The sequence below is a fragment of the Bufo gargarizans genome, chromosome 1 (genome assembly GCF_014858855.1).
Source record: "Bufo gargarizans isolate SCDJY-AF-19 chromosome 1, ASM1485885v1, whole genome shotgun sequence".
NCBI lineage: Eukaryota > Metazoa > Chordata > Amphibia > Anura > Bufonidae > Bufo > Bufo gargarizans.
In genome coordinates, this window is record NC_058080.1 from 440864362 (window position 1) to 440878551 (window position 14190).

At 48.2% G+C, this 14190-nt stretch overlaps 1 protein-coding gene across 3 annotated transcripts in view; it reads left to right on the forward strand.

The window, feature by feature from the left end:
• PSIP1 (PC4 and SFRS1 interacting protein 1) overlaps positions 1–14190 on the forward strand; it is a 118429-nt gene that overhangs the window by 52178 nt on the left and 52061 nt on the right. For all 3 annotated transcript variants that reach the window (XM_044272208.1, XM_044272217.1, XM_044272198.1), the window contains exons 9-10: positions 1589–1651; positions 2711–2789. In XM_044272208.1, coding sequence (XP_044128143.1) covers positions 1589–1651; positions 2711–2789 — 142 coding nt within the window. The remainder of the gene's footprint in view (positions 1–1588; positions 1652–2710; positions 2790–14190) is intronic.

Genomic DNA, 14190 nt, shown 5'->3' on the forward strand with positions numbered 1-14190 from the left:
AGATCATGCCATCGTCACAGTAATGAGAAGTATCTCCCAAGGATTGAGAACTCTCTAGGGCCACCTTTTGGAAGTGGTCGCCTATGGGTCAAAATCCAACTTTCTAACAAGCCTTGAAAATGACAAGGGAATATAGCCAAGTCAGATATCCATAGATGGCTTTTTTTTGGGATGCTTTCTCAATCATCAGTACTGAGTAGGATTCTGGCTGGCTGGGTACGATGCCTTGGATGCAGCTTTGGCAGAGTACTGGCTCTTCCTTAAAGAGACGCTCAGATACCTCAGATGAGACCCACCCCCACCCAATATTAGACCTCGGATAAGACCCCCATATCATACCAGACTTCCAGCGTCAGGTCACAGTGCGCTCTGTACGTCTTGACCCTGTAGGCAGCTAGGACACAGAAGCGCAGGCCCTGAGAAGAGCAAGCAGGGAGGAGGGTTAACTACAGCGCTTCACTTCCTCGCCTCCTGCATACTAGTGAGCTTTTTCATAATGGAAGCGCTCACTAGTATTCCCTTTTATAAGACACACTGCATCTTATAAAGGGAAACATGCAACACCACTGGCAAGGGGGGCGCCACTAGCTTAGAGGCCCGGGTGCAACTGCGACCGCTGTGACCCCTATAGTGAGATGGTTCTCTTTCCTTGGGAGATACCTCTTTGCATATTATTTTCCCATGGAGTATTGCCAATAAGTATCCATACCATGGAGGACTTCCAGTAAGTCTCCATACAGGATTGGTCTTTGTACAGCCATTTGATTGTAACTGCATTCCAGCTACTGAACTAACAATCTTGTACTGTGAAGATTGCATGCTCGGTTTCTCTATCTCTGTGGTCTGCATGTCTTTTATTTAGCATGTCTTTTATTTAGCTGATTCTGAAGACTGCAATTAGTAGTAAATGTCATCACCAGGAAGTGCCCGTCCATGTTTTTCTCCATGATGCACATTTTTATATGAATTGAATTGCAGTAAAAAGAAGAGAGAAGTCAACATTGGGGCAAGCATGACATACAGGATGGGCATTCATTTTCATTGTCTTTTAATGGAAAACACAGACGTTTTATTTTTCGTCTGTAATGCTGGAGGTATACTTTAACAAACTAATGCTATTCTCATCTGTAAAGAATAAATCAAGGCAACTGGACTTGCTGTAGACTTCTTGAAAACGTTTCACTCGTTCTTCCAACGAGCTTTCCTCAATTCTGAGAAATTCTTAAGCTCGTTGGAAGAACGAGTGAAACGTTTTCAAGAAATCTACAGCAAGTCCAGTTGCCTTGATTTATTCTTTACAGATATACCATGACCTGGATAAATGAGAACCTTCAGACATAATGCTATTCTCACGTGGCTGTTATAGGCTCTGTTCTGAGCTCCTCTAAGCAGTTCCTTCAGATTTGATGCAAAGAATAGCACAGGGTGTAACACCTGGCAAAATGACAGACACCAAAGTTGGACCCATGATGGATCGCTATTACTCTTTAAATTGCATTCCACACTGCCAAACGTAGAAGAATATATTACATTAGTTACCTCAGTGACATTTCTAATGTAGACATTCTCTTTCCCCTTCTCCATTTAGCCCAGACGCCCGTGACGCCATCTCCCAGCCCTGTCTCGACTCTGCAGAGTTTTCCTTCAATAGGTATTGCCACACACTGCACTCAAAAATAATTGTGCCTAACAAATGGTGCCCCTGGCAGTAATAGTGCAACAAACAGCGTCCTCTGATTGTGCCAGGTGCCCCCCATGGTATTACTGTTCACAAAAGTCCCACAAGTAGTAGTAATGCTTCTCCAGAATTTCCCCTATTGGTAGTAATGCCCTTCATAGTTTGCTCAATAATTATGCCCCTCATAATGCCCCCATAGTCCAGCAGTAGCAAAAATGATCCCCTATAGTTTATCTGCACCATAGTGCCCCTACCAATAATTCCGTTTATAGTGCCCCAGTAGTAGTAATGCCCATATAGTGCCTCCGTGTTGTAAGAATTCCCCGATAGTGTCCCAAGTAGTAGTAAATACCACCATAATGCCCTCCGTTGTAATAAACCCACCATAGTGCCCCGTAGTAGTTATAATGGCAGCCTGTAATGCCCCCAGTAGTAATAAAGCCCCCTTGGTGCACCTTTCACTTTTGTTTCATGCTATTGTCTGCGATGCAGGACACAGGTTTCTTCCAGCATTCATCTTGAGATGCCTACATACTGGCTTAGGCTGTTACTATGGCATCTTCACACTTGTGCCGTCCTCTCATGGGCTCCAGGCCTATTGGCCAATTAGGATGAATGGCAGGAAGGGAGACTGTCTCCCATGGCTCACTGTAGTATTCAACTGTATTGCTGCCCTCAAGATGGCAATACAGTTGAATGAAACATAGCTGCATGCTAGGGCAGTCCATCATAACCACTTACCCTGCAGTGCATACCATCTGGGGTGTGCATACCACAGATTGAGAAGCGGTGTTTTAGCATATTGCTAGAATATGGCACAATAAGAAGGCCAATCTCCTGTCCATCCTTTGTGCGGGGAACTGAACTAAGAAAGCCTAAAAGTTAAACAAGGGCTTGGGGCTCCCTCATTCTAAGGATTGTATGTGTGGTGGGTTTCAGCAGTCACCTGTAAGATGGAAACCCCTTTTATAAGTGTTCCAGTTAAACAATGTATATAAGGTAATGGATTGTGTTCTTTATTTTGAATTTTAGCATCCCCAGAAGTTACACAGAAGAAACCTAGGGGGAGACCAAGGATAATAAGGCCACCACATTCACCAGAACCTGAAGTGTAAGAAAGTTCATGCTGTAGTTTTGCTAATTTATTAATCTTTTTGTTGTTTTTTTTGTTCACAGGCTAAAAAAAAAAAAGCACAAAAAAACTGCTGACAGACTTGCAGTCAGTTTTCACCTTCTCTTCTACTCCCTCACTTCTTAGCAGGGTGCATGGGTACACTTTGCCTCCAATTCCTGTGAAAAGACCACAACCTCCTATTGTTGAGTAAACAAAGTAGTTGTAAAATGTAACCAGAATTCGGGTAGGAAAAAGGGATAAAAGACAGGATTACAAAGCGCCAGGGGAATTCTCTATTAATTAGAGTCTAAGCGAAGTGGTGTGGAATTGGACACTGGCTGCACCCTACGTATTCAATTCAACCCAAACGGGTGAACTGTGAATATAGAGCAAGATAAAAAACTTAATAAAAGGAATATACACAGAGTGCATATGAAGTGTGGGGGCGCCAAAGAAATGCCAATCCTAGGTATGTTAGTGAAAAGAAAAAAAAAATACATACTTCTGAGTGAGGTAGATACTTATTTTGAAACGGTATATTAACCACTTACTTTACCAGGGAGGGGAGTACGAGACAAACTCGATACACTCCTACCCGCACCGAGATCGCTTGACAGATGTAATGGATTTCTTATCCCAGAGTGGTAAAACAGGGACCTCACAGGATGTGGCATCAAAAGGTTGCTGTATTCCAATTAAAATTAGCTTGATGCGTTTAGGGGAAGTAAATAAATCCCCTTCCTCAGGAGCAAGCTATACGGTGATCTACTGCCTAGAAGCATTTAATCTGTATGAGGACAGGAGATACAAGTAGCCATTGCTCATCCCCATACAGTGGAGGTGATTGCTACTCTTCACCACTGTTGATGAGCCTGATAATTGCCTACATAGTCCAGCAGTGTAAATCCGCATTAGGCCTTATTCATTCATTCACCATGCCATATTCATTATTTGGTCAGTGATTGTGAGCCTAAACACAGATCAGGTATAAGGGAATGATCTGCATCTGTTCTGTACTTAGAGCTGCCCCTGATTTTGGCTCACAACTGTTGGAAAACACTGATGTGTGAATAAGGCATTAAAAGGGTTGTCTCACTTCAGCAAATTGCATTTATCATGTAGAGAAGGTTAATTACTTCCCAGGATTGACGCAAAAAGCCGTCCTTTCGGGCACAGCCCTCCTGGCGTCCCAGACTTCAGGCCACTAGACCTGCGTCTAAGCGGTCCTCAGCCTGAAGGTGCGCCCCTGCCCAACACGGTAGGGGGCCGCCGCCTCCTCTTCCAGGACGTTTGGTGGGCCCACGTCTCCGACGCTTGGGCACTCGAGATTGTATCCTCGGGATACTTGATCGAGTTCCTGTCTCTTCCTTCCCAAGACAGTTTTTTTTCAAACCAGTCTTCCACGGGACCCCAAGCGGACGTCCGCCTTTTCCCAGGCCATTCAGTCCCTCCTCGATCGGGGAGTCATCTCTCCTGTTTCCCCAGCAGAAAGATTCAAGGGGTTCTATTTGAACCTTTTCATTATCCCAAAAAAGGAGGGCTCTGTGCGCCCAATCCTGGACCTCAAGCTACTGAATAAGTTTCTCAGTCTCCAGCGGTTTCGGATGGAATCCCTTCGTTCCGTAATTGCTTGTGACAGATCTTCTGGACAAGAGCCTGGACTGTCCCATCCGCATCTCTCCTCAGTTGAGGTCGTCCCTTTGTTGGTGGCTGTCGGTTCCAGTTCCGGGAAGGTCCTTCCTTCCGATATCCTGGACGGTTGTTAACACCGACGCGTCTCCTGGGTTGGCGGGGGAGTTCTCCCTCCCAGGGCACATGGTCTCGGTCAGAGTCTAAACTCCCGATCAATGTCCTGGAACTCAGGGCGATTCTTCTATCCCTCCGGCATTGGACTCACCTCCTGAAGGGTCACCCCGTCAGAGTCCAGTCGGACAACGCCACAGCGTACATCAACCATCAGGGGGTAATGCACAGCCTCGCGGCGATGCAGGAATCTGCCAAGATCTTACGGTGGGGCGGAGACCCATGTACCGGCAATTTCAGCAATCTACATCCCCGGTATGAAGAGCTGAACTGCGGGCTTCCTCGACAGGACCACGATAAATCCAAGCGAGTGGTCACTCCACCCGGAGGTATTCGAGACGATCTGTCTACGTTGGGGTCTCCCCGACGTGGATTTGATGGCCTCGACTCAATCGGAAACTTCCCATCTTCTTATCCCGAGCAAGGGATCCCGGAAGCTTGCGGCGTGGACGCCCTGATCTCCTCCTGACAAGGATTCTCCCTCCTTTACGCGTTTCCCCCCCCCCCCCTTTCCCCTCCTACCCAGGGTTCTATGGAAAATCAGGATGGAGGGCATTCCGGCGATTCTACCTTCTTTCGCAGGGACCCGTCTCAATCAGCATTTAAGGTCTCTTTGTTTGACAGCGTGGCCATCGAGACAGCCATTCTAACGCGCAGAGGGTTTTCGGCGGATGTCGTCCGTACTATGATTCAGGCCAGGAAGCCTGCATCGTCCAGGATCTATTACAGGACCTGGAGGTCCTTCCTGGCTTAGTATTCCACCACTTTGTTTTTCTCTCCCCATGGTCCTGTCCTTTCTTCAGTCAGGATTGGACCTTGGTCCAGCCCTTAGTTCCTTGAAGGTTCAGGTATCTGCACTTTCTATCCTTTTCCAGCGCCCTCTGTGGCCTGTAAGGACTTTTCTTCAGGGTGTGGCGCATACGGTTCCCCCCTACCGTCCTCCTTTACCATCTTGGGACCTGAATTTAGTTCTCTCAGCGCTCCAGACTTTTCCTTTTTGAGCCATTGCGGGAGATTTTTCTCACTCCTATCCTGGAAGGTGTTTTTTTCTCATAGCCATCACTTCCATCAGACGGGTGTGCGAGTTGGCGGCGCTCTCCTGCAGAAAACCCTTCCTGGTTCTCCATAAGGACAAAGCGGTTCTCCGGCCCGTTCCTTCCTTCCTTCCGAAGGTAGTCTCTAACTTCCATATTAATCAGGAAATTGTCCTTCCCTCACTGTGTCCATCTCCTTTACACCCCAAGGAAAAAGAGTTGCATCATTTGGACGTGGTCAGAGCTCTGAAGATCTATTTGGCAGCCTCCGGTCCCTTCCGCCGTACGGACTCCCTTTTTGTCATTCCGAAGGGTCCTCGCAAGGGATTGCCAGCCTCCAAGGTGGCAATCGCACGTTTGATTCAGGCTGCATTTGTGGAGGCTTACCGTGCCCGGGGTAGTGTTCCGCCTTTAGGTGTCACGGCTCACTCCACCAGAGCGGTGGGCGCATCTTGGGCTCGAATGAATCGGGGCTGCATGGTCTTGAAGGCGGCAGTTTCTCCTTTTTTTTTTTTTCCTCTCCCTGTGGACTGCTTTTGGACGTCCCATGGTTCCTGTGTCCCCAAATGAATATGGGTGAGAAAATGAGATTTTTGTGAACTCGCCTGTAAAATCTCTTTCTCGCGTAGTTCATTGGGGGACACAGACTGTGGGTATAGCTGCTTGCTGCCACTAGGAGGCGACACTAGGCTAAGAAGTGATAACTCCTCCCCTGCAGGCTATACCCCCTCCAGCCTGGAGAGAGCATATCAGTTTGTGCCCAAGCAAAAGGAGTAGGAGAAAAAAAATCAATAAAGGAAAATACAGTAAACAACCCAGAACTGACAAACATCAGTCAGAATGAACCAGAACTGAGGACCATACTGGCCCACCAACCGCCATTATGTGCGGTAAACAGAACACTGGGTGGGAGCTGTGTCCCCCAATGAACTACGCGAGAAAGAGATTTTACAGGTGAGTTCACAAAAATCTCGTTTTCTCGCTCGTATCATTGGGGGACACAGATCGTGGGACGTCCTAAAGCAGTCCACGGGGAGGGAAACAAATCACACGCCCATGGAGAAAAAACACCCTCAAGGATGCGTAATCCGCTGCCGCCTGCAAGATCTTGCTGCCTGGAGCAGCAACAGTTGATGTCTAGAAAAGCCCCCTGAAAAACTCTGAACTTGCCGGAAGACCAAGGCGATGCCTGGAGTAGATGAACCCGAGAAGTGACGACCGCTGGTCGGCCAGGCCAACACTCCGCTAGTAAGCAACCGTCAGTCAGACATCCCAGGAAAAAAACATCCCGTTGGAAGACGCCAGCTATGACAAGGACCTCCAAGAAAATCAGGCAAAAAACCCATACAGCGGAACGCGCCAACGCGTCAGATATGGACCAGCAAATCTCCGAGGCCAAAATAGATGGCTGATGGAGAGCCCGCCCTTAAAAATACGAGGGAGAAAGAGGAGAAAACCATTTCTGAGATGACCCGGAAAACGGCGACCTTCCACCAGAAAGAAAATTCTGGGCGGAGCACTGCCTGATGCAAATGACAAAGGACAAATGGACGTACAAGAAGAAGAAGCCCCAGAGGGGGGGGGCTTTTTTGTCCCCGAGACGCCTCCAGCGATCTACAGATCGTCGGGGTGAAGCCGGTTGTTGGCCAACTGTGGAAGCGGAACCAAAATCCAAGTTCGCAGGATCCTCCTCTGGGTAAAAGAAACCGGTAATGGGAAAAACCCCATAAGTGACATGTATTGACTTCCGGGCAGAGACCAAGACAAGAGATAGTCTCCGTGGAAAAAAATAGATCCCGGATTCCATAGCTATACAACCCATTGCTACCGGTCGAAGAGACCGAAGGGAAAGATGGTCAGCAATCCAGCTAGAGGAAGGACAGGAAAGAAAAATAGGGGTGTTCCGTTCCAGGAACGAAATCCCTACCAGTGGTGGCAAGGTGTGACAGTCACCCGCTCAGCCTGGCTTGGGGGGACCGTAGTCCACCCCCGGAAGGAGCAGTGAAAGGAATGACCACCATCGCTTGATGTGACACAGAAGTAATCATAACTGAAGGAAGGTATCACTGTAGTGGTAGACGAGTGCCACAGGGACTAAGCTACCCAGTCGAGCGCACCCAAGTAAGGTGCTGATAGCTATGGCATTGACGCCAATGCAAAACCCGAGTTGACGACCCAAGAACAATAGTTGTCAGAGCAACGGACAGTTAACAGTAATGAAAACCATTAAGAGGTCAGGGCAAAGCCCATTGCCATCAGAGACTGGCACTTTACAGATCTCTTGGTAATGTAATACACCCCTGAGGAGGCGCCCATACAATGGAAGCTGCCAGAGTAACGCAAAGGCCACACTCCAGCTGAGGAGGAGGCCACACCGTACAGGATACCAATCCCAGAGTCAGAAGAAACCGCCGTCTGATGAAGGAACTGTGCAATAGGAATGTTCAGTAGGAACCCTAGCATGTAGTGGAGATGCAAATACCCCTTGTACAGTAAGAGCTACAGCCTGCTCCTGAGGGGGCTGCCCACTGCCACGAGTTCGATCTCCGGCCCTTGTGAAAATTACCCTTGCTTTTTGTCAGAAGTGGGATCTGAACCCACGCCTCCATTTGGAGACCCGAACACCCCATACACGGAAGAGATTAACCCTTGAGTCCGGCACCTTAGACCACTCTGCCATCCTGACTTGGAGAACACTCCGTAGTAGCCAATGCAGAATGCCAGCAAAACACCCTCGCCTAATAAGGAAGAGTGGTGGCCCAGAATACAGAGTCAGTGCAACCTTGGGCTCGCTGGATCGTAATCCCAACATTTGTATAATGGCGTGCACACCACACGCTGTAGAGGACCAATTTCTGACCAACCTGAACGGTGGAGGCCCATGGGGATGGAAATCTCTAGGGCACCTGAAGTGTTGCTGAGCGACCTTCCCCCTAAGAGAACAAAGGACGACCTATCTGCGCCAACAACCAGTACCAGAAGAGACGGGAGGATACAGTATGGGAGCAGTCCCAGTATCCATATACCACTAGATGAAGAGTACCAGGCACCAATGGTAACGATTGTTGCCGCGGCCCACCCGTGAAGGAAGCCAAGGTATCTAGTGCCGTGGCTTAGTTGAATGAAAGCATGCATAGATGCTCAGTGATTTCCTGTTAGATGTAGAAGGGGGTAATGCCACTACTGTTGTATAGTATTCAGTGGTAGCGCAATCCTCCGTCAAGGAAGGGAGGTAGGGAGATAATCAGAACCGTATCCAACAGTAGTGTAATAACCCCCTCCATGGAGGGGGTAACGCGTACCGTAAGCACTGCACTCAATGGAAGTGCAACTACTCCACCTATGAAGGGGAGAAAAATATATAGGAAGTACTGTATCCTGAGTTAGCGCAAGTACCTAACCTATGGCAGGGGGTAATGCACCCAGCAGGAATTGACCCCAATGGCAGAGAATTACACCCCTATGGAAGAGGATAATGCATATGAATAGTCCCGTACCCGGTGGGTAGAGAATTCCTCCACCTATGCAAGGTGGTAATACTTACAGTAAACACTGCCACCCGCGATAAAGCCATAACGCCTCCTATGAGAGAGGCTAATGCATAACGCCATTGCTGTACCCAGTGGAACAGCAACTCCGTCAACAACCGAAAGGGGAGACGCGAATGGCTGGCACTGACCAGTGCAAGTGCAGTCAGTCCACCTGTGGAAGGAGGGAATACAAAAGGTAAGTACTGTATCCAGTAGTAATGCAAATGCCGCCTAAGGAAGGGGGCAATGCATACAATCAGTACTGCCGGTAGCATGGATGCAGTCTAGAAGATTCACATCAGAGTCCGCAGAACTGTTCCCTCAGAACCAACCCCTGTCAGAAGGGAGGGTTCTGAATATCACCCTAATGAGGAAGGGTGGAGGAGACCGAGGAGGAAGTGTCCTGCTCGTGCGCAGCTCTACCTCTTAGCATCCAGCCATGGCAGTTCCAGGCTGTGTCGGCGGTGATATAACCATCAAACCACCCAGGAGGTGGAATCGGCATCCCTACCTGACCGCTCACTGGATTGTGCGGGCGGCACTCAATCAACCCACGACCCAGGAGGGTGGATTGGGAACTGCCAGAGGTCCTCCATTGGATTGCGCATGTGGATTGGGAATCCAGCAGCTGTGCTCCCCTGGCTTTGTGCAGGTGGAGCATTATCAACCAAACGGCCCCGTAGGGCGTATTGGGAATCCTGCAGATGTGCTCCCCCGGATCCGTGCAGGTGGCGCATTATCAACCAAACTGTCCCGTAGGGCGGATTGGGAATCCTTCAGATGTGCTCCCCCGGATCCGTGCAGGTGGAGTATTATCAACCAAACGGCCTCAGCGGGCGGATTGGGGATCCTTCTGATGTGCTCCCCTGTATTTTTGCAGGTGGAGTATTATCAACCAAACGGCCCCAGCGGGCGGATTGGGAATCCTCCAGATGTGCTCCCCTGTATTTGTGCAGGTGGAGTATTATCAACCAAATGGCCCAGCGGGCGGATTGGGAATCCTTCAGATGTGCTCCCCTGTATTTGTGCAGGTGGAGTATTATCAACCAAACGGCCCGTATGGTGGATTGGGAATCCCTCAGATGTGCTCCCTGGATTTCACATGTGGTAGCCTATACACCAGACGACCCAGAAGGGTGGTCTGGGAATTCTTCATGTGTGCATTCTCACCCAAACAGCCCCGGAGGGCGGATTGGGAAACTGAGCAATCCTCCCCTGTCCGGATAGGACATGGGCCCAGCCCCATACCCCACCACCAGGGTGGACATGCCGGCAGGAAGGGGTTAGGGTTAAATTCCTAATTTAAGGTAATTGGCCTGCAGAAAGGGGACACCGGATAATCCAGTGCCGGCTGCAAACAAACGACTTGCCATAAAGGGTTAACCCGGCTCAGCGGGCACCTGGGGGAGGAGCGACAGCTAGTCGGGGAGAATCCGCGCCTAAAGGACGAACCCGCCCCCTCCATAACTGGAATGAAAGTTGCGGCCTACTAGGGACATAAAGCCGGGACATAAAGTTCGGCGCACAGCCGACCGGGCGGTACTGCCGGCCGGTTACCACAGCGGGACCTGAAGAGCAACCGCCGATATCTGCCCACTGATCTGGAGGGGGTGTGTCCACTCGCTGCGGGAACCCATCCCGTGCCGCTAAAAAACTGCACGGGCTGAGTCCCGGTAGGCCCGAAGAGGAGCCGGGGCCTAAATTTTGGCGCCGGCCGAACGAATAGCCGGCCGGGAAGTGGAGTGACCGGAGCAGCGCTCTTCAAGCGCCCTGGCTGAACACCGGCCGCGGGAGCTCACCCCGCAGGCCGTACAACCGAACCAGTGCCGGCTGCTGGCGGAATATGAGGAGAACCCAGGCCCCCAGTATGGACAGAAGCCCAAACCTACATTGGGGCCTGAGGTAATGTGGGGCCCTCACCAGGGAATGGCCCACTTGAGGAAAAAGGTCCTCCATCTTATGATGAGGTGACCAAGGAGAAGGGGGAGGGGGGGCCGAGGTACTTACCCAATGCGGACTACTCACCCCATCTTTATCCTCTTCTCTTCACCCTTTCATCAGAGTACCAGCAGGGTCACCTCTTCAGCCGCTGACACCCGAAGTGGCAGGAGACTGGAATGGCGGAGGGTCTCGCCGGATTCAGGTGACCCCTTGGCTGGCGGGAAGCAGGGGAGCTGGGCTGCCCTGGTCCACTTTCGTTTCTTGGGGAGGGCAAGCGGGGAGGGATTCCGACACCGGCCTTGCTCCCGGGGTAGACAGAGTGGCTAGGCGACTCTGTTTCCCCAAACCTAAAAGAGGAAAAAGATAAAATAATAAAAGTAAGCCGCCCTGCAAAAGCAGGGAGGTCTGCCTCCTACGACACTAAGCTAAAAACTGATAACTCTTCCCCTGCAGGCTATACCCCCTCCAGCCTGGAGAGAGCATATCACTTCTTAGCCTAGTGTCGCCTCCTAGGGGCAGCAAGCAGCTATACCCACGGTCTGTGTCCCCCAATGATACGAGCGAGAAAAGGAGATTTTTGTATAACTTACCAGTATAATCTCTTTATCGCTCTTCATTGGGGGACACAGCACCCACCCAGTATTGTTGTTCGACCACAGTTGTGACAGTTGCTGGTTAGAACCCCAGTTTTTGGCATGGTTGGTGTTCCATGTTTTTTTTCTTTGTTGGCCTGCTTCTCCTACTGCTTGTACACAACTTGAAGCTCTCTCTCCAGGCTGGAGGAGGTATAGCTGCCAGGGGAGGAGCTAACAGCTTTTACTAGTGTCAATGGCTCCTAGAGGACAGAGATATACCCACGTTTCCTGTGTCCCCCAATGAAGAGCGAGAAAGATTTTACTGGTGTTATACAAAAATCTCCCTTTTTTCCATAGCATTATACGATTCTCGTTTCCATGGTTACGATCACCTGTAATCCAGCTACGGTGGCCATGCTTGTACACTGTAGAATAAAGTGCCAGCCTGTTTGCACTTCCGGTAGCCACAGCCACCAGAGAGGCCTGCACTTTTTCCTATATTTCGCAATGACTGCCACTACTGCTGGATTGCAGGGTGGTTGTAACCATGGAAATGAGTTGTGTATATAATGTGATGAAAAAAATAATTTAGCCAGCAAAGGAGGCAATATGGATAATACATTAGTAAGTTATTAACTTTTACAAAGACTCAAGATGGTGGCTCACTTCAGGCGGTCTAATGGAAATAGGTGCTACTAGCCCTATATAGAGGAACACCCTCCCTCTAGTAGTAATAATAGGAAAAATTCAAGGTTTAGGGCGAGCACTCAACACTTGGACCACTGATAGTACTTGAATGTAAAATTTAATTAAATCACAATATTACAACGCGTATGATAAAAAACTACAATAAAAATTAAAATATATACTAAAAATATTCAGCTCCACAAAAGAGGTAATAGGAAAAACAGTCCCTTAATATCCAATATTGGACTGCTGTGCTGAAGTTAGAAGGTGCGCAATCAAATGGTTAAATGACAACTTCCTGGTGCTGTTAGTTTGTATCAAAATCCAGTCAGCACACTGTATACAATAATAGAATTGTATACTCTGAATTATTAAATAGCAAATTCCTGGTTCTTTTATTTTGTATCAAAGTCCAGTAAGCACACTATACATGAAAATCGAGTTGTGCGCTCTTGCGCATTCATCTAACGAATATACTGAGCGGCTCTGTTTGTATGTCTGTATATGTCCTTAAATGCAGATTCAATAGTGTTGTCACACTTGTTCAAACAATTCGTTTGTCACATAAACATCACACCGCAATAGTCCTACCTTCCCCTCAATGCGTCTCGTGGATCTCACTCTGGGCGTGTGGGGAGGTGAGCGGCGTGAGACGCTCCCGGCGTCTCGCTTGTAGCTCCTGTGACCTGTTAATCCCAAATCTCGCGGGATTTCAAATGTGAACTGTGTCCAGACAATACTAAACGGCAGTTTGCAAGTTCTCCACTGTGCTTATTAGTTGTCCCGGTCTTTTCCGTTCAGAATAGAATTTGCATGGCCATGCATAAGTGCGGAGGTGCTTCTTGCTACAGGTGTGCGGCCCAGACGCGTTTCGGGAATCCTTATCCCTTCGTCAGTGGTACAGCAACACCTGTATGCCCCCGCCTTTTATATCCTAGATAAGCACCAAAATCTGGATCACTGGATTCATTCAGGACATGAAAAATCGCATGCGTTTCCATGATGCGTTTTCAATGCGGTTTTTACCAAACACATGTGTTTTTTCATAGTGTGAGTTTGTTGTTTCATTCTATATAGCTAGTATACATCCAATCTATTATTATACATTATCTATGCAAATTATGATCAATTTTTCACAAATTTCCAACATATAGACCTAGAGTGTTGATATTATTATATATAAAACAATGACAGGTTATATTGACCTGAATCTAACACTAACTATACAGTCTATAGGACAGTTGATCCTAATTAAGGGGTATATATTACATACATAGGATATAATGTGACATCTACCATATAACACTAATAATAACATGAATATTTCTAACTATCAAAATAATACCCTAATAAATATAAATATCTTTAATAGTTGGACTAAAAATTGAAAATAAAAAATATAAAATGTACAATAAACATGCACAGACAATACTTGTAAAAAACACTTAAAATTGTAAATATATAAATAAAAGGGTTGAGAGTTAAACCAAAAATGCACAATCAGGTTATATTGGAGACATGAAGATGTGAGGTCCAAACTTCAATTGGGTATTGGCGTTTATGGCCGGGGGCCCACGTCCGAGTCCACGACTCAGTGTCGGTAATCGGCCTGACTGAGTCGCGGGAGTCGGAACGGGGGCACCCGGCCTATATAAACCCAAAAATCTCCAATTCAGCATTCAAACCCACTGGCAACAATGATCCAAACTGGTATATGTGTCTGGATTCAATCCTGGACATCTGTTTGATGTAATTACCACCCCGCCAGTGTCTGTCTACCTTTTCCAGTGCCATAAAAATCAGGCCCGTGGGATCTTTGTTATGTATG